Genomic DNA, 19251 nt, shown 5'->3' with positions numbered 1-19251 from the left:
AGAAATGGAAACAGCCATGGATATTATTTAGTCCAATTTCCTTATGTTGATATTATTGAGTAATTTTAATCAGGTCACACTCTGTGTGACTCCCATTTGGGGTTTTCTTTTTTCTTTTCTTTTTTTTTGCTTTTTGGAGAGGGGAAGGTAGGGAGGGCAGTTGGGGTTAAGTGTCTTGCCCAAGGTCACATGGCTAGTTTCGTGTTAAGTGTCTGAGGCTGGATTTGAACTCAGGTCCTCCTGACTCCAGGGCCAGTGTGCCACCTAGACACCCCCATTTGGGGTTTACTTGGCAAAGATACTGGAGTGGTTTGCCATTTCCTTCTTCAACTCATTTTTACAGATGAGAAACTAAGGCAGAGTTAAGTGACTTGCCCAGGGCCACACAGCTGGTAAGTGTCTGAGTCCAGATTTGAACCCCTGACGATGAGTCTTCCTGATTCCAAGCCCAGTACTCTAACAACTGTGCCACCTAGCTATCCCAGTTGAAGGCCTTATGTTAAAAATGGAAAAACAAAAAAAGCAGGAGAATCAGAGAGGAGAGGCTGCTTATGGTCAAGCAGCAAAGTTGGCCTTGGGATTAATACTCAATACCTCAGTTTCTAGATTCAGTGCTAATTCTGCTGTACTATGGCATCCATGGAAGAATTCTTTCCACTGAGTCACTAGTTTCCAGGATCTCAGGAGTTGGGACTAGAGCCAGAATATTTAAAAAAAAGGATAGTCTCTAGAAACAATCTAGTTTTGCACTAGATCCCCCTCCTCTAATTTCCCCATCTAAATCCTGTCCACCCCTTCTTATTCAATTTAAATCCCATTACTACTTGAAGCCCTCTTGGGCTACACAAGTTTTCACGGATCTGATCCTCTGATCTCCTGGGGTATATGTTCACTGTACAATTTAGTGAACTCTTCTAGGTCTATTGAGGCTAAGATCAAGTTTAGTCATACACATACATTACACTTATAGGGTTAGTGTAGCTAGTTATTACAAACATACGTGTAGCAATCCTACATGAATGAGACTCCACTTGTAGAAATCACAATCTCATAGAACCTTAGAGCTGGAAGGATCCAGGGCCCCCCAACCCCAGTCTCCTCACTCTACAATCCGTCCTCCAATCAGTTGCCAGTTGACATACCTAAGTATGGTTTTATCCTGTCACTTCCTTGCTGAAGAAACTTTAGTAGCTTATAGTAACCTCTGGAATAAAGTATAAACTCCTATGTTTGGCATTGAAAACCCTCAAAAATTTATCTGCAACTTACCTTTCCAGTCTTCCTGCACTTTACTTTGTTCACACACCCTCTTTTCTAGTCAAGCTGCCCTTCTCAGTGCTCTCAATGGCTGAGGCAGCTAGGAAGAGGGGTGGCTAGAGCACTGGACCTGGAATTCGAAAGAACTGGTTAGCTATGTGATAGTGGGAAAATCACTTAACCATTGTCAGCCTCAATTTCCTCATTCATGGAATGGGAATAATAATAGCACTTACCTCATAGGGTTGTTGTAAGGGTCAAATGAGATATTTGTGGGGTCTTTGCATTATTAGATTGTAAACTCCTTGAAGACAGAAACTTGTTTTTGCCTCTTTTTTTTATCCTTAGAACTTAGCACAGTGCCTGCTTAATACATGTTTATTGATTGAATGAGGATGAGGAACAGACACCATTGCCTTGTTAGTTCACATCTAGTTTTGAGATGAAATGAAACAAGCTTAAATTATTGAATAGCTAACTAAAGGAAGTTTACTTAGTTCCAACAGGGCAAGGATATGCAACTGGGATACATTACATTTAGCTTCTATAGATGCTGGTATTCATATGGAAATGAACCTGGACCACAGGGTAGGACCACCCACTTGGGTGCAATTTTTAAATGTCCTTAGGTGACCAGGAAGCTGCATCTAGGAAGGCAAGGTCCAATCACATCCTGGAGATAGCTTTGTATCCTTTGAGGAAAACAAATCCCTGTTTCTGTGAAATGGAAGTGAACCTTTGGCCTATCAGACCCATATATCACACTCTTTTTCCTGTCCAAATGTTTTTACCCAGACTTTTCCCCATGTCTACTATAATACTGCCACTCCTCACTTAGCATAGTTCCTACCACTAGTAAGCACTTAAATGATCAGAGTCAAGACTCACATTTACCTGAACAGGAATTCACATGTAATATATTACAAATGGACACCCAATCTCTTCTTGAAGACTTGTGGCAGCAGGAGCATTCTATGTTCGGAGCAGTGCATTCCAATTTGAATAGCTCAAATTGGTAGGATCCTAGTTAGCTAATTCTCTCCTTGTATCTTTTCTGCAATTTCCTAGTTCTCTCTGAAGGAGGAAAACAGAACCAGACTCTTCCCTTTTCCATATGGCTGTCCTACAATTATTTGATTTTTATTTTGAATATTATCGTGTCCATCTTAAGTCTTTTCTGGGCTGAATATCTTTACCTACTTCCTTCAACCACTCCTCATATTGCATGGCCTCCTATATCATCAGCACCTTGGACATCCTTTGCATACAGTCCAACTCATTAATACTTCACAGAATCACATAATATATGTTAGGTTAGAAGGACTTCAGTGGCCATTTAGTCCACCACAGAATCCTCATTACATCAGCTGATAAATGGTAACAGCCTTTACTTGAAGGTGTCCACCACCATTCCGGGCAGTTCATTTCACAATTCAAATTGTTAGGAACATTTTTCCCTGATGCCATGCCTCAATTTCTCTCCTTTCTATCCATTGTTCTTGTTTCTGTCCTCCAGAGCCAAACAATAGGTCTGCTCCCTCTTCCACAATAGCCCTTTTAATACTGGAAAATAGCTCTCATGTCTTGTATGAATATTTGCTTTTTCAGACAAAAAATCCAAGTTCCTTGGACCAGTCTTCATCTGATATGGACTCAAGGTTCTTCTTCATCCTAGTGGCCCTCCTCTGGGCATCCCAGTATGTCAATGGTTCGATGTCCACATGGCAGAAAGACTCCAGGGATCTATCTATACTTGACCCTGTGCTGTTCCACACTTTTATCAATGACCAGGATAAAGGCACAGGTGACACACTCATCACATTTGCAGATGACACCAATCTGGGAGGAATAACTAACACATTGGATGATAAAGTTAGAATACAAAAGCATCTTAACATGCTATAACATTTGATTGAATCTAATAAGATCACATTCAATAGAGGTAAATGTAAAGTCTTGGATGTAAAAAATAAATTTCACAAATATAAGATAGGGTAGGCAAGGTGAGAGAGCCATTGTTCTGAAAATGATCTGGGGTTCTTTGTGGATTGCATGCTCAATGAGTCAGCAGTGCAATGTAGCAAGCAAAAAAAGTAAAGTGATCTGGGGTTACGTTGAGATTATATCTTCCAGAAGTGGAGAGATTATAGTCTCACTACACTTTGTCCATGTCAGACAGGTGGAGGGAGTACTGTGCTCAGTTTTAGGTACCATAGTTTAAAAACAATGATGAGACAAGAGAGCGTTCTGAGGAAGGTAACCAGGGTGATAAGGGACCTTGGGTTCATGTCACATGAGGATCAATACTGTACTACTCACAGGACTTATGGTTTTCTGAGTGTGGGAGAGAGAACTCCTAGTGCGAGATCTCCCTCCGCTAATGAAGATTACAACCTATTTATGATTTAGTGGATAATTCTGAGAGCATTACTTGAAATGTACAGAAGTTACTTGCTCAAGATCACATAATAGTGGAAAAAGATGGGATTTTGGACACTTCTTGACTCCAAGTCCAGCACTCAATAACAGAGGTGTCAAATACATGGCCCAACACTCTTGAATGGGGGCCAGAACCAGATGAAAGTGTAATTGGTAAATATTTAATTAAAAAATGCAATAGAACATAGATAATGTTAGTATGTGGTTTTCTAAGTCAATATGTAGGTGGCAGGGGTATGTACTATTATGTACTATTTGAGTTTGACATCACTGCAGTACACCATGGTGCCACTATTATCTTATCAATATCCTTCCTAAATGTGACACCAGAAATGAATGCAATATTCCAAATTTGGTCCAAAAAGGGTAGAGAACAATGAGGTTATTACCTTCTTTCTTCTGGATACCAAGCTGCTCAATGCAGCCGAAAATCACAATTAAAAAAAATTTTTTTTGACCCATTCATATTGATTTGTAGCGAGTTTCTTTGATAAAAGTCTCATTTCCATGATATATAAAGAACTGATTTGAATTTATAAGAATAAGAGTCATAATTGATAAATGGTCAAATGATATGAACAGTTTTCTTTTTAAATATACAAGTAATTTATTAAACATTCAAACTTCAACTAAAGCATGTAATATGGCAATTTTATAGAGTTTTAGCCTTATCTAGCTTATGGTTATTTGCTGGGGCTTACCAACAGGGTCTAGTTCACAATTAGCACTAATCAAATAATACAACACTAAGTAAAACATATTGAAATGATTTCTTTAAAAAATTAGTCCATTTGAAAAGCCTTTCCTAATCAGTCTACTGACTAACACAAGAAAGTTTAACATAATTGACTGCACTTATGTCCACAAGTGAATTAATAAATGTTAAATAACATCTAACACATCATTTCTAAGTCTTTTTGTCTTTTTTGGAGGGGGGAAAGGAAATTGGGATTAAGTGACTTGCCCAAGGTCACACAGCTAGTAAGTGTTAAGTGTCTGAGGTCGGGCTTGAACTCAGGTCCTCCTGACTCCAGGGCAGGTGCTCTAGTCGCTGCACCACCTAGCCACCCCTAACACACTATTTCTACAGAACTAGGAAAAAAAACTAGTAGAGAGATATTTTATAGATCCCATATCTTTTACCTTCAATCTCAGCAGTCTGACTAAAGAAGAAAGCTAATATCTCTTACCCAAAGAGATGTGACACCATACAGTATTGTTGGAATTCTAACTGTGTTTGATATGCTACATAGGAGATATCTTTTTCCAAAATGGATCAAGTTATTTGTGTTGGACAAAGCAGATGAAACAGTGAGTTGTGGGTTTAAATATCAAATCTACAAGATTTTACAGAAATGAAGTATAAATATTCAAGTTGTATTGTTTTCTGCAATGCACAACTAGAGGCCATGATTAAGGTTGCTTTGCTATCAAAAAAAATGTATTTATGAGAACTGAGATATTCAATATTCCCAAAGAAAGAAGCACAAGGCATATTGTTAACCACCAATTCAATGATAGTGAATACTACATTCAAAATAAGCTCCACCCAGGGATGTCTTCTTCAGTAACAAAATTTATACCTTTCCTCCAACAGGCATCTTTGCTAAATCTGTTAATATAATTTTCCCAATTGGTAGATATTTCATAGTTTATGAGCAAAGACATTTGCTGCACATTAATTTAATGAACCAACAAGTGATCAGAACTGAGCTTGACCCTGATCTGAAATCCCTCATGATAACATCTTCCTCCTTCTGGTCCATGTCACCATGCAAAACAGAAATTGAAATCCTGGCAGGCATTTTTATTTTTTATTTTTAACCTTCCTTCTTGTGTTCAGATAGTCGATGTCTCAGAGAGTATCCAGCGTCTATTTCTCTCAAATTCATGTAGGATCATTTGATTTCTCCCCTCTCCCCACAAAGGTCAATTCTTCCTTCTTTACTAGAATATAAACAAAATCTCTTATGAATTTTTTGATTAGTTCTAACACATCAGTTGGCATTGTGATGGAAAGTAACACAATTTGAGTATGTTTACTTCATTTCTAGAAAATTTCAGAGATTTGATCCTTAAATTCTCAATTCATCATTTCATCCTTTTTGTCCAAGACATACATCTTGATCCATTCTGGAGAAAGATATCTACTATCTAGCATATCAAACACTTACCTTGGTGTTCCAACAATATTTTGTAGTGTCTCAGTCTGCAGTTTTTGCATTTCATTTCTAACATTGGTGTCACTGAATCAGGTGTGGCATGTAGTCCCATATAGTCTCCAAGAGCCAAAAGTACCTTCTGGCTCTTTAATGCAGGGGATGATAGCTTTCTGCTGAATAGTGGAAAGCTTCTCAAAACCACAAGCATAGACACCAGAGAAGAGATGTTTTTAAGTTCATATCATCAAAGTTATTCACAATTTCATTGCAGTTGCTCTCAATGATATCATCAGGGTCTGTTCTAGGACCTACCACCACTCCTTACCCTGAAACACTACCCCTAAGTACAGGTCCCCTCCTCAGCCTGTCCTGGATTTATGACTTAGAATTGGGTAATGAGTTACAAAATTGCCAGTTGGCAGCTGTTCCTGCACCATGCACATACTTTAGTCTCTCGTGGTAGATCTGAGATTCCTTCTTCCCCAGAGATGATTGTTGCAGGAGGAAAGGTATAAATTTTGTTACTGAAGAAGACATCCCTGAGTGGAGCTTGTTTTGAATATAGTATTCACTATCATTGCATTGGTGATTAACAATATGCCTTGTGCTTCTTTCTTTGGGAAAATTGAATATCTCAATGCTCATAAATATGGTTTTTGGATAGCAAAGCAACTTTAATCATGGCCTCTAGTTGTATGCTGCAGAAAACGATACAACTTGAATATTTAGACTTCATTTCTGTAAAATCTTGTAGATTTGATATTTAAACCCACAACTCCACAGATTCCTTCTTTCCCTGCGCTGGACTTCTTAGTGGTTGTTCTTTGCTGAACACCAACCCCAGTGTCTACACATCTCTCTGTCTCCCTATGCTGTGTTGGTTTAGAAAAAAATGATTCACTGTGATTTTTTTTCTCCTTAGATTTCCCAATTAGGATTCTGCTTTCTCTAAAAGTATTTGGAAAAGTTGTAGGTACAGGAGAAAGCTTAGCACATGTCTTTTTGCCATCCTACTATCTTGGCTCATCGCTCCCTACCCTCCCCCCCACTTCCCCCAAGAGTTCTTTAAGTAAACTAACACATTACGTCCCCAAAGTGATAATTTTGTTTCCTCTTTGCCTATGCTTTTTCTCTCAATTCATTTTTCTTGTCTTATTGCTATAGCTAGCATTTCTAGAACTATATTAAATAGTAAGGGTAATGATGGACATTCTTGATTTGCCCCTGTTCTTGTTGGAATAGCAACTAGCTTATTCCCATTACAAATAATTCTGGCTCTTGGATTTACATAGAAATGCTTATCAAATTAAAGAAATATCCACTTATTCCTATGGTTTCTAGGTTTTTAATCAGAATGGACATTGTATCATATTAAAAGTTCTTTCTCCATCTATTGATATAATTATATGATTTTTGCTGTTTTTAGTATTAGTACGGTCAATTACATTTACAATTTTCCTAATATTGAACTTGCCCTGCATTCTTAGTTTAGCCCTGCAATCCAGCTTGGTCATATGTATAATATCTTGGTATTGTGTGTTTATCCTTGATATTATTTTATTTAAAATTGTATATGAAAATTCATTAAGGATACTGGTCTATAGTTTTCTTTCTGGTTTGATTCTACCAGTCTTAGGTATCAAGACCATATTTGTATAATGGAAATAATTTTGTGGGATCCCTTCTTTTCCAGTTTTTCCCAAAAGTTTATGTAGTACTAGAATTAATTATTCTTTAAATATTTGATGAAATCTGTTCATAAATCCATTTGGTCTTGATTTGGTTTTTTGTTTGTTTTGTTTTGTAGTTCATTTATGGTTTGTTCAATTACTTTTTCAAAGATAGGTTTAAGTCTATTACATATTATATTATTTTATCTTTCATAATTATAATGTAGTTATATACAGTACATAATTTATAATACAACATATAATAATTATATTACTATATATCATATATCTTCCTGCTTTGTTAATTTGGGCATTATATCTATATCTATATCTATATCTATATATATATATATTTTTTTTTTTTTTTTGCTTTTTGGAGGGCGATTTGGGGTTAAGCAACTTGCCCAATGTCACACGGCTAGTTTTTGTGTCAAGTGTCTGAGGCTGGATCTGAACTCAAGTCCTCCTGATTCCAGGGCCGGTGCTCTACTAATTGCGCCACCTACCCACTCTGGTCATTTTATATTTTTGTAAATATTTACCCATTTCACTTATATTGTCAGTTTTATTGGCATATAATGGGGCAAAATGGTTCCTGGTGATTTCTTTATTTTCTTTTTTGTTAGTTGTGAATTCGTCATTGATTTTTGATACTGGCAATTTAGGTTTTTATCTTTTTTTTTTAATACCAAGTTAGCAAATGGCTTTCTCTTCTATTTTACATTTTTAAGAACAGCCTCTAGGCACAGGATCAGTTGAATAGGAAGGAATGATATCTGAAAAATAAAATTAAGAGGTGAGAGAGGAATATAATGAGAGAAGGAGAAAAGGAGAGATAGAATAGGATAAATTATCTCATATAAAGGAGGCAAGAGAAAACTGTTACAATGGAGGGGAAGAACAGGAAGGTGAAAGGGAATGGGTCAACCTTACTCTCATTGAATTTGGCTTAAGGAAGGAATAACATACACATTCATTTGGGTATCTTACCCTACAGGAAAGCAGGGGGGAAGGGGATAATAGGGGGGATGATAGAAAGGATGGCATATTGGGGGAGGAGTTAGTTGGAAGCATACACTTTTGAAAAGGGACAGGATCAAAGTAGAAAATAGAATAAGTGGGGGGAGGGATAGGATGGAGGAAAATATAGTTATTCTTTCACACTATATCTACTATGGAAATGTTTTGCATACCTACACATGTACAACATATATTGAATTGCTTATCCTCCCAGTGGGGGTGGGTGAGGAGGGAAGAAGGGAAAGAAGCTGGAAATCAAAGTTTTAAAAACAAATGTTTAAAAAAATTGTTTTTTTACATGCACCTGGGAAATAAGATATACAGGCACATGGGGTATAATTGCCCTACTAGAAAGTTAGAGGAGGGATGGGGGAAGATATAAGAGAGAACAGATTGGGGAAAGGGGTATTCAGTAGGCTCCTTATTTTAGGGTGGGAGTAGGGGAAAGAGGGAGAAAATTTGTAATTCAAAATCTTGTGGAAATGAATGTTGAAAATTAAAAATAATCAAAAAAAGGAAAAAAAAACCAACCTCTAGTTTATTATTTCAATGCTTTTTTTTTTACTTTTAATATTGTTAGTCCCTTTGATTATCAGAATTTCTATTCTGATGTTTAATTGGAGATGTTGAATTTTTTTGTTTTCTAGGATTGATTGGTTTTGGGGGTTTTTTGTTTTTGTTTTTTGCATGTCCAACACATAGATATGTTCTTTCACTCTTTTATTGATCAAAGTATTTAGAGATATAAATTTTCCCTAAGTAATGCTTTGGCTATATCACAAAATCTAATCTTTCAAATTTATCTTCCATAGAGCTGGAGGACTGATATTCCTAATCTGATCATATCGCTCCCCTATTCTATTAGTTTCAGTTTTACTCTGTTGCCTCTTGGATCAAATAAAAATTCCTCTATTCAGCATTTATTACCCTTCCAAATCTTATCCAGACAATCTCCCAAGAATTATTTCACATTACTCCCTCTCACTCTGTGTTTCAGCCAAATTGGCCTACTTCCTGTTCCAAAAGTGACATCCCATCTCCCCACTTCCATGCCTTTACAAGACTCTCCCACTCCTACCCCTCATCTTTATTTCTCTGAATTCCTGGCTCCCTTCAGGGCTCAACCCATGTGCGACCTCTTACATGAGATTTTTTAGCTCTAAATTTATGATCCTATGATTATCCCAATTGTTCATGCTCCCCTCTAAAATTATTTTTTTTTACTTTATATACTTCATATGTTTACTTGCACACATGCTGTACATGTAAACTACCTAGTAGTAGAATGTAAGTTTTTTGAAGATAAGAACTTCAAAATTTTTGTCTTATATCCCCAATCCCTGGATCTTTTGAACACACTTGAGATTTCATTGTTGAAATTGAACTGATTTGAAAATCACAACCCCTTTCAGTCTCAATTTCTTTATATGTAAAATGGGTGTAGTAATAACTCTTACCTCAGAGTTGTTGTGAGGATCAAGTAAGAGGAGGTTAATTATAATTATAAGCTAAGTGAAATAAGATTACTATTATATTCATGCCAATACTCTAGCTTTCCAAGGTCTTTTTGGATCTCATCACCCAACAGGTAACTCCATAGCTTCATGTCATCTGTAAATTTGTTAATCATCTGTTGATTATTTCAACTAATCTTTTATATAATTTGTTTGTACATAGTTATTTGCATATTGTCTTCTTGAGAGCAGGGATTGCTTTTTACCTAGCTCACAGTAAGAACTTAATATAAGTGTTTACTGGCTGAATGATTGGCTGAGTCCATCCAACTCACTGATTAAAACATTGAACAACACGGGACTATGAGCAGCTTTTATTCCACTTGAGATCCTCATTCAGGTTGACATGGATTTGTTAATAAGATTTTTCTTATTCAATCATCAGTCTCAAATCCCTCCTAAAATGATATCTTTTAGAAATGGAAAAAAATAATTAGAAGGCTCCAAATGATCCAATGGATATGAATCCATCAGAGGCCAAACCAAATATACTGTGGCTCTGGTTACCTTTTCATATAGTTTTGACCACAGCTCTAGAGTTAGATTCCTGGTTTCCCTGTTTAATTTTTAGCAAAATCAATATGAGACATTGCTCTAGTCCCAGCTGCCATATTCAGAATTGTATTTAGCCTTCTGACCAAAGGAAGGAGGCACAAAAAAGGAAAGATTTATTAGGAAATAAAAGAGATGAAAATAATACATGTTTCAGTCTGGGAACCAGATGGTGAAAGAGACAACTAATTGGCCAGTGGGAAAAACACTAAGCATGCAGTGAGGAGACTCTTATTGATGGGATCATAGACCAAGAGCTAGAAATAATCTCAGAGGCCATTTAGCCCAACCCCTTCATTTTACAAATGAGAAAACTGAGGCCCAGTCACACAGGAGGTATATATCAGGGGCAAAATTTGAGCTCAAGGCCTGTTAGTTCAGAGCCAGTCCCCTCTCTTCCCTTATAATACCACATTTAAATCACTCCTGGGGCACTTAGTCACTGTGTGACCCTGGACTAGTCACTTTTAAACTCTCTTAGTCCCAGTTTCCTTGGCTACAAAATGGGGCTTATAGTAAGCATAGCACTTACTGCATGGGGGTGTTGTGAGGATAAAATGAGATGATACATTTGAAGCAGTTATCACAATTAAATTACTATATAAATATCAGTTATTATCATTGGTAGAAAAGATTCTTATTGGAGAGCGTGGGATTCTGAGTTGGTGTACTTTCCCTTCCTTGTTCCATCACTATTAACACTGTGAAATTAGCCAGATCCCTTAACCTGTTTTCCCCATGGTAAAATGAGTGAAAGGGAATAGAAGGTTCCAAGTCCCTTCCTGCTCTCATCTTACATTATTCTAAAAGGAAGTATCACTCATCATAGCAAGTATTACTCATCATAGCAAGGATGTTTTACTTGACAGTTTGTCAAGTATTAGGATGAATTAGTCATTGGCCTATGGAGCCTCCTTCTTTAAAGACAGAGTGGAAAATGGCAAAGCCACAGTTGGCCTTCAATGAGTCCAATAGAAGAATGGGGGAGGAGCTCTGGAATTTGAGTGCAATTTAGGGATGATATAATTTAAGGAAATGAAAAATCCTTTATAAAAATCTGCCTGCAATGTCCATGCTATTTTGTCTTTTTGAAATTCCAGACTTGTAGAAATAAAACTACAGACTCTTATTGCTCAAAGTACCTTAAAAATTTCTGAAACAACCCTCTCATTTTATAGAGGAAGCCTAGATCAAAGAAAATAACTTGCTGTAGGTCCCACAAGCAATTATTATCATTAATGGCTGCAAACATATAGCACTTTAAGGTTTGCAAAATGCTTTATCTATTTTGTTTCCTGTGATTCTTATAACTTTGTAAGGTAGATGCAATATCTCTATTTTACAGATGTGGAAACAATCTAAGAGAGATTGAATGTCTTGCCTAGTCACATAACCAAGACACTTACACATAATAAATGTCTGAGGCAGTGTTCAAACACCAAGCCCAACACTCCATCTACCTTGCTATTAACTGCCTCAGGTCATTGGACCGGCATGTTTTCCAAAACACCATAACACAAGTTGGTAGAATTAGTTCCATCCTTTTTCTTGAGGTATAGTCCTGTATATCTAACTGTCCTCTGGACTGTTCCATCTGAAAGTCCTAACAAAACTCAATATTTTCCCTTCGGAACTAGCTCATCACATTTTCTCTATTGAAGTCCAAGGTACCATCCCCATCACTCAAGCTTACGCTTTGGAGTCCTTGGTGACTCCTCCCTGTCCTTCGTTCTCTTCTCACTTGGTGACTCATGAGTTCCCATAAGTTCAATGATCTTCTCTATGAAGATAATTAATCTCCATAACTCCAGCCCTAGACTTTCTCCTAAGCTCCAGTCCCACATTGCAAATTGTCTATTTGACCTTTCAAACCAGATGTCTCATAGGCATCTGTAACTCAACCCATCCAAAATAGAACTCATTATCTTTTCTCCCAAACCCACTCCTCAGCTGAACTTCTCTGACTGTAGATTGTATCACAACCCTTTCAATCACCTAGGTCCATAACTTTGTCATCCTTAACTCCACCTTCTCATTTCAAATCACCCCAAATAGCCAGTTTTGAAATTTTGCCATCTCTATCTCCAAAATAACTTTCTTATATATTCATCCCTTTCTCTGCACTCAAAGCCACCTTTCTAATTCAGGACTTTAACATCTCTTACAGAATGATTACAGTTGTCTACTTATTGGACTCTGTCTCAAGTCTCTTTGCCACTCTATTATCTTGTGCAACTAGGTGGTGCAGTGGATAAAGTGCTGGGCCTGGAGTCAGGAAGATTCATTTTCCTGAGTTCAAATTTGGCTTCAGACTAGCTGTGTGACCCTGGGCAAGTCATTTAACCCTACTATTTGAGTCAGTTCTTCATCTGTAAAATGAGCTGGAGAAGGAAATGGCAAACCCCTCTAGTATCTCTACCAAGAAAACCCCAAATGGGGTCACAAGAGTCAGAACTTACTGAAAAATGACTGAACAGGAAATCTAATTGGTCTCTTTTCCATCTGTTCTGTTTCTTGTGTATGTCTATTTAGGTACACATAAATTTATGTAATTTCATAAACTTATGTACATATAACCACACCCCCCCCATGAGAATGTGAGATCATTGAGGGCAAACTTTTCTAGTTTTCTCTTGTAGCTTCAGCATTTAGCATAATGCCTGGCACATGGTAAAGGCTAAGAAATGTTTGTTGATTTATCAATGGTCTCTATACAGTGAATCCAGAAGTCCTTATAAAATGGGCACCTTTACAAAAAGATAGGTTCCAATAATTCACACCTTAAGTTTGCATTTAATTTAAACTGAGAAATAGACATAGCCACTGGAGAGTTTTAAGGCCTAGAATGTGGGCTTACCAGTTTTGTCATCTTATGCAAATCACTTATTCTCCCTCAGTATGAGGGGAAATTCCTCATTTTAAATTGGATAAATGTAGATAGGACACATTTTGTAAAGTCATGATGAAATGAGATAACATATAAAAAGCATTTTCTAATTAGTGATACAGAAATGTCTATCAATACTCCAAGGGATCTGTGATCTTATTTAGATGGTAATTCTATCCACAGAGAAGGCCAGAAATCCATGCATGCCCACCCATTTTGTGAGAAAGATACACAGAAACATAGGTAATTATTCTTTCTCCTGAGAAATTATCAATATCAGCACTATTCTTCTTGAGAGGAGAGAAAATATATTACTTATAATAGCCAATATGTGGTTCATAAATTACTATATACACATTCTCATTTGATCATTATGTAAACTCTATAAAATAAGCAAGGCATACAAAATTCTTGTCATCTCCTACTTTACTGATGAGAAAACATGCTTGAGGTCACAAATCTAGCAAGTTTGGGACTCAAGTTCATAGCTCCACATCCCCCCTCCCCCCATTATTCAATCTACTGTACTGTTTTTGCCAGATTTGTGTAATCTTGAAGAGGGAGGAATCCAATTGAAGCAGGGCTAGTACTTCAGAAAGGAAGGTCATAGTAGGTACCAATGGGGTTGGCTCTGAATAGCCAAGAGAGTATCAGTGCTACTTAAAGTGAACAGAATGGGAAAGAGTCCCCACTTAGCAAGCTTCTTCAAACTTCAATATTTTACTCAGGTCCACACAGCCCAGTTTGTCATTTTATGTTAGCTTTTGTTGTGATTCACTCACTCTCCAGCTACATCTATACTTAGTGATGGAAGAAACTGTGGACAGAACAAAATAAGTCTTTATTGGTAAAAAAAAAAAAATTCAGGCTTCAATGCCAATTGGCACCACGTTTGGAGGCTAAGTCCCTGAGATGATCAAAGTTTCAAGTATCTAGGTTTCAAGTTTCCAGGTTCATTGTCCAGTAAAGCCAGTGTTCTGGGATTTGGGGGGAAGGGGAGGTGGAAGAACATCAGAGAGAGGGTGAAGAGAATGATCTCTAAGGAGATCTCTAAGGAGAATTACAGGCCTTGATGGTCTATCCTCCACCTTCTTTGGGACTATGTGTGGATACATATATGTATCCACATATACATATGTATACACATACATACATATATCTCAAAGGGTACAAAAATTACTTTAAAATATAAAGCTTTTATGGGTGGAGATTCTCAGGTCCTTAATCCTGTGGATCCCAAAGCTCTCATTTCTCCTCATCATGTGTGGTGATCCAAATGCTGTCGAATAAGAAACATCCCCTGTAGGTCACAGCTCTGTGGAGAATAAGATAAGAGTAACCACCGTACCCAGGAAGGACTATGACTATATCACTTTGGGAAGGAGACTGAGGTTCCCCAATTGCTTAAAAGGACTCATATTCAGTCTTCAAGAGGAAAAATGAACAGGGACTGTGGATGCATAGTGTCTATTTCCTCCTGCTATCTTTGATCTCTATGAGCCCGAGGCAAGTTATTTTCCCCCTCTCAGCAACAGTAACCATCTGTAAAACAGCAACAGTACAACTTGCAGTACCTTGGAAGACATTTTCTGTATTAATAGCAAATGGTGCTTTCTGGTTTACAAAGTGCTTTCCTCACAAAAATTTCATGGGAATACTATTGTTTCTAATTCATAGGTGAGGAAATAGATTCAGAGAGGAAGACAGAATTGGTTAAATTCACACTTGAAGAGAGTGCTAGGATTCAAATCTAAGGTCTTGTGACATCAAGAACCAAAAGCATTATTGGGCTACTTAAAAAGGAATTTTGACAATTCAGTGCACAACATTAGGTGGAGGGGGTGGGGAGGGTACACAAAAGACCCAAATCACAGCCTTTAAGGAACTAGCATTGCATGAAAAAGAACAGATGGTGAGATGAGAAGTAGGAGAGGGGGTGGTGACCAGACTGAGTCGGTGGAGCTCCATTTGGAAGAAGCAGTTTGGCTCAGTGACTAGCCTGAGGGCCAACTTGGAGACAGGAAACACCAGATTTGGGTCTCATCTCCACCACTTACAAGTTGTGTGCTAAAATCCCTATCTCTCCAGGGTTAGTTATCTCTACTGTAGAAAAACAGGACCATCGATTTAGAACTGCTCAGAGTCCTTTGCGGACATCTGGTTCAGTCCTTTCCTTTTGTAGGTGAACAAACTGGGGCCTGGGGAATCTAAATAACTTGCAAGTAGTAGGTGAAGGAGAAGAGATTTAAATCCACGAGTCCAAGCCCAAGTCTTATACTCTGTTCATTATGGGAAATCAACCCAAGGTAGTTTCAAGAAAAGCACTTTGAATGACTTTAGGTCCTATGGAGCCACCAGGAAGGTCCTGAACAGGGAAGCACTCAGACAAAAACGTTATTGCTCTTCGGCTTCACGGGAAGGAAGAGGGCACTAGGCTGAGATTCGGGTCAGGTTATTCCTACATACCTGTCTTGGAGAGCCGGGTCTCTCTCTGGGCTTGGTTGTGCCGGTTTTGCTGAGTAGAGATATTGTAGATTGGAGGCCGACCCGAACAGTCAGGCGCTGTTGCCAGAGGTGTGCCCAGATGCAATGCCATGTCCATTTGCTTCTGGACCAAATGCAGCTGTTCCTGCATTTGCTCCAGCTCCAACTTGAGACCCTTGGAATGGGGAGGTGGGGCAGAGCTGTATCCCCCATTCTTCCTGCTTCCCAGACCAAGGTGCAGCAACTCAATCAGGTTGAGCAGGAGGCAGAGGCCACTGACTGCATACATGACCAGCAGGAATATGGTCTTCTCTGTAGGACGAGATACAAAGCAGTCCACGGTGTGGGGGCAAGGGCTGCGCTGGCAGACATAGGAGGGAGGCACTTCCAGGCCATAGAGCAGGTACTGGCCCAGCAGGAAGACCACCTCTAAGGCAGATCGCACCAGCAACTGCCCAACATAGGCCCCCAGGAGCCCGTCCCTGCGGATCCTCCTGCGACCATCGTGGGCTCCATCCTCAGGGGACTTGTGGGGCTTCTTCTCTTTGATCATGGGCTCCTTCTCTTCCTCCTCTTGCTTCTGGGTGCTCTGGCGCCGGGACAGATGGTGCACGGCATAGCCCAGATAGAAGACGGTGGGCGCAGTGACCAGGATGATCTGGAACACCCAGAAGCGGACGTGGGAGAGGGGTGCGAAGGCGTCGTAGCAAACGTTTTGGCAGCCCGGCTGCCGGGTGTTACACACGAATCCGCTCAGTTCGTCCCGGTAAATGGCCTCCCCGCCCACGGCCAGGAGTACCAGGCGGAACACGATCAGGACGGACAACCAGAGTTTCCCCACCAGGGTGGAGTGCTGGGTCACAGCCTCCAGTAGCCTCGTCAGGAAGGCCCAGCTCATCTTCGATCTTCTTAATAATTACTTTCCACGACCTGAGGAGCGAGAGGGCAAGTGAAGGAACCCGCCTTCTCCGCATCCCACCCCCCTTCGCTTCACCTCAGGCTGTTCCTCTGGGTACTGTCCTCCCCCACCCACTAGGGCCCCGACCTTCAGGCTCCCAAATCTTTCCCAACATCCCAGGCCACTTCCCCCCCCCCCCAACCCCCCACCCCTTCCCTCTTACCTACAATCTCTTCTTCAGGAGCCCAGGCTAGTCCGAAGCCGGGTTAGCAGAAAGACCTGAGGGGAAAGCTGCAGGATTCGCAGGGTATTACAGAGGGGCTAAGTGGCGGGAACAGATCCCCTTTCAGGCAGTGCCCTCCTTTCACCACCCTCCCCCAACCCTGAGGCGGGCGCTGGGCGTGGGGGGGCTAGGAGTTGGGAACAATACTGAGGCTGAAGAGTCTAGAGAAGGGGGCGTGGTGGAAGTGGAGGGGAGGGCACAAGGCCAAGGGAAGCAGAGAAAAGAGAGCAAAGGAACCCAGGCTCTCTGCTTGTCCCATAGTCCCAGGCTCCGGCGCCACTTTGAAGCCAGGAGCCAGGAAACCGCAGCAAGTTTCTAATCAGTCTCGGGGACAAAAGAAGTGCAGGAAAAAGATGGATTTGGGGCAAGGCCAGGAAAGAGTGTTCATCCCGCTCTGGAAGTTTACACCACCGACCCTCAGTGCAGCCCACCTCCTTCAGCGCCGCCTCGGAGACCCCTTATCTCCTCCCTCTTCTCCCTGGACCATGCACACCTCTTACGGGAATTTTGTTCCTGCCTCGGCACGGCACAGCACTCAGGAGGGGAGCTGCAGTTGCAGGCGCGGGTGGGTCGAGTCCATCTTCAAATCCTTGGTCCCTCCCCTGGGGCGGGTTCCAAAAGGGGTCCGCCCCTCCAGGGCGGGTGGCCAGATTAAGATTAGGTTCTTGTTCTCTGAGGTCTGTTTTGAGTCCCTGGTCAAGATTCTGCCGAACCTTTGGATCCCACACTCAGAAATCAAGTACTCCGAACCTGGAGCAGAGGCTGTGTCTCCCTCCCAGATGCTGAATGAGTCGAATCCCACCCCAGATAATTACAATTGTTGGAGCCAGGAGCGTAGCGGAAAGTGGAATAGCGGGAAGAACTGGACCTTGAATCTGCAGACCTGTCTTTGAGTCTTGTTTCAACCACGCTTTAAACTTACTTGTCCAATGCACTTCGCATTCCTAGTCACAATTACCTGCTCTGACAAAAAGGAGGATTGTATCTATAAGGTTCCTGAATGTGGAGATAAAAATGGGTTAGCACCTTGGCCCATGGTTGTAGGAGATGTGGGGCTCCCCTTCCCCTACCCACCACCTCAAGGAATTCTAAGCAGGTAATGATTTCCAACATTTTTATGGCACTTTAAAATTTCCAGAATACTTTAGGTACAGTATATCATTTGAACTTCTCAATAGCCTTACAAAGTAAGTCCTTATAGTTATTATTATCCCCATTTTGCAGAGGAGAAAACTGATATTCAGAGAGGATGTTTGCTCTTGGTCATAGATAACTCTTGGTGGGCTTTGAATTCAGGTCTTCCCCATTCTTAAGGCCAGCACTCAATGCACTACATCATATTGCATATTCGAAACACCTCTGGTGTCTTCTCTTTGATTATAGAATAAAATAAAATTCTCCTAACTTGACATTTTACAATTTCCACAATCTGCCACTAACCTAACCTAATCTTTGTTGCATATTATTCCCCTTTACACAGTCTATATATGTAAACTGTAGCACTTGAGATTCCCCTTGATATCCTGCTCTTTCCCAACCGATAAAATGCTCCTTATTCTTTTGTGTGTTTACACTAAAAAAAAAATTTTTTTTTCAGTTCCAAATTCTCTTTCTTCTCCACTTTTCCCACACATTGCAAAGGCAAGAATGCAATACTCAATAAACATAAGAAGCCATGCAAAACATATATCCCCATTAGCCAAGTTGGGAGGTGGGGGAAGCAAGAAAAATAAAATGAAAGAAATATATGCTTCAATCTGCATACTCAGTGTCCATCAGTTTTCTCTCTGGAAAGGAATAGTTTTTTTTTTTTTTTAAACAATCACAAATCCTTTTGAATGATTGTGAATCATACTATTCAGAGCCACTAAGCCTTTCACAGTTGATCATTGTTACAATATTGCTAGTACTGTGTACAATGTTTTCCTAATTTTGCTCACTTCATGTTGCATTAGCTCATATAAATCTTCCCAGGTTTTTCTGAAATCGTCTCCTTCCTCTTTTCTTACAGTACAATATCATATACTATAATTTGTTCGCCATTCCCTAATTGATGAACCTCCCCTCAATTTCAAATTATTTGTT

The 19251-nt window shown here is 39.7% G+C and overlaps 1 protein-coding gene and 1 pseudogene across 5 annotated transcripts; both read right to left on the bottom strand.

Annotated features, from left to right (window-relative positions):
* Window positions 1-5229: 5229 nt before the first annotated feature.
* On the bottom strand, window positions 5230-12458 carry LOC138144130 (eukaryotic initiation factor 4A-II pseudogene; annotated as a pseudogene).
* A 1865-nt stretch (window positions 12459-14323) lies between these two features.
* Window positions 14324-17766, bottom strand: LOC138176147 (gap junction gamma-1 protein-like). Of its 5 annotated transcripts, none has more exons than XM_069106941.1 (4): window positions 17660-17766; window positions 17111-17174; window positions 15968-16915; window positions 14324-14816 (listed from the first exon to the last, which is right to left on the bottom strand). In XM_069106941.1, the coding sequence occupies exons 3-4, from the start codon at window positions 16881-16883 to the stop codon at window positions 14809-14811; spliced, it is 924 nt and encodes a 307-aa protein (XP_068963042.1). In that variant the 5' UTR covers window positions 16884-16915; window positions 17111-17174; window positions 17660-17766; the 3' UTR covers window positions 14324-14808. The 5 variants fall into 5 exon arrangements, with proteins under 5 accessions (XP_068963042.1, XP_068963025.1, XP_068963036.1 ...); XM_069106924.1 differs by having other exon boundaries at window positions 17107-17174; window positions 17660-17764; XM_069106935.1 differs by having other exon boundaries at window positions 17107-17174; window positions 17667-17764.
* Window positions 17767-19251: the final 1485 nt, after the last annotated feature.

The sequence above is a fragment of the Petaurus breviceps genome, unplaced genomic scaffold, assembly GCF_028583685.1.
Source record: "Petaurus breviceps papuanus isolate PSGF00001 unplaced genomic scaffold, PetGlider_PUasm1.0 138, whole genome shotgun sequence".
Lineage (NCBI taxonomy): Eukaryota > Metazoa > Chordata > Mammalia > Diprotodontia > Petauridae > Petaurus > Petaurus breviceps.
This window is presented reverse-complemented; position numbering and strand designations above follow the sequence as displayed.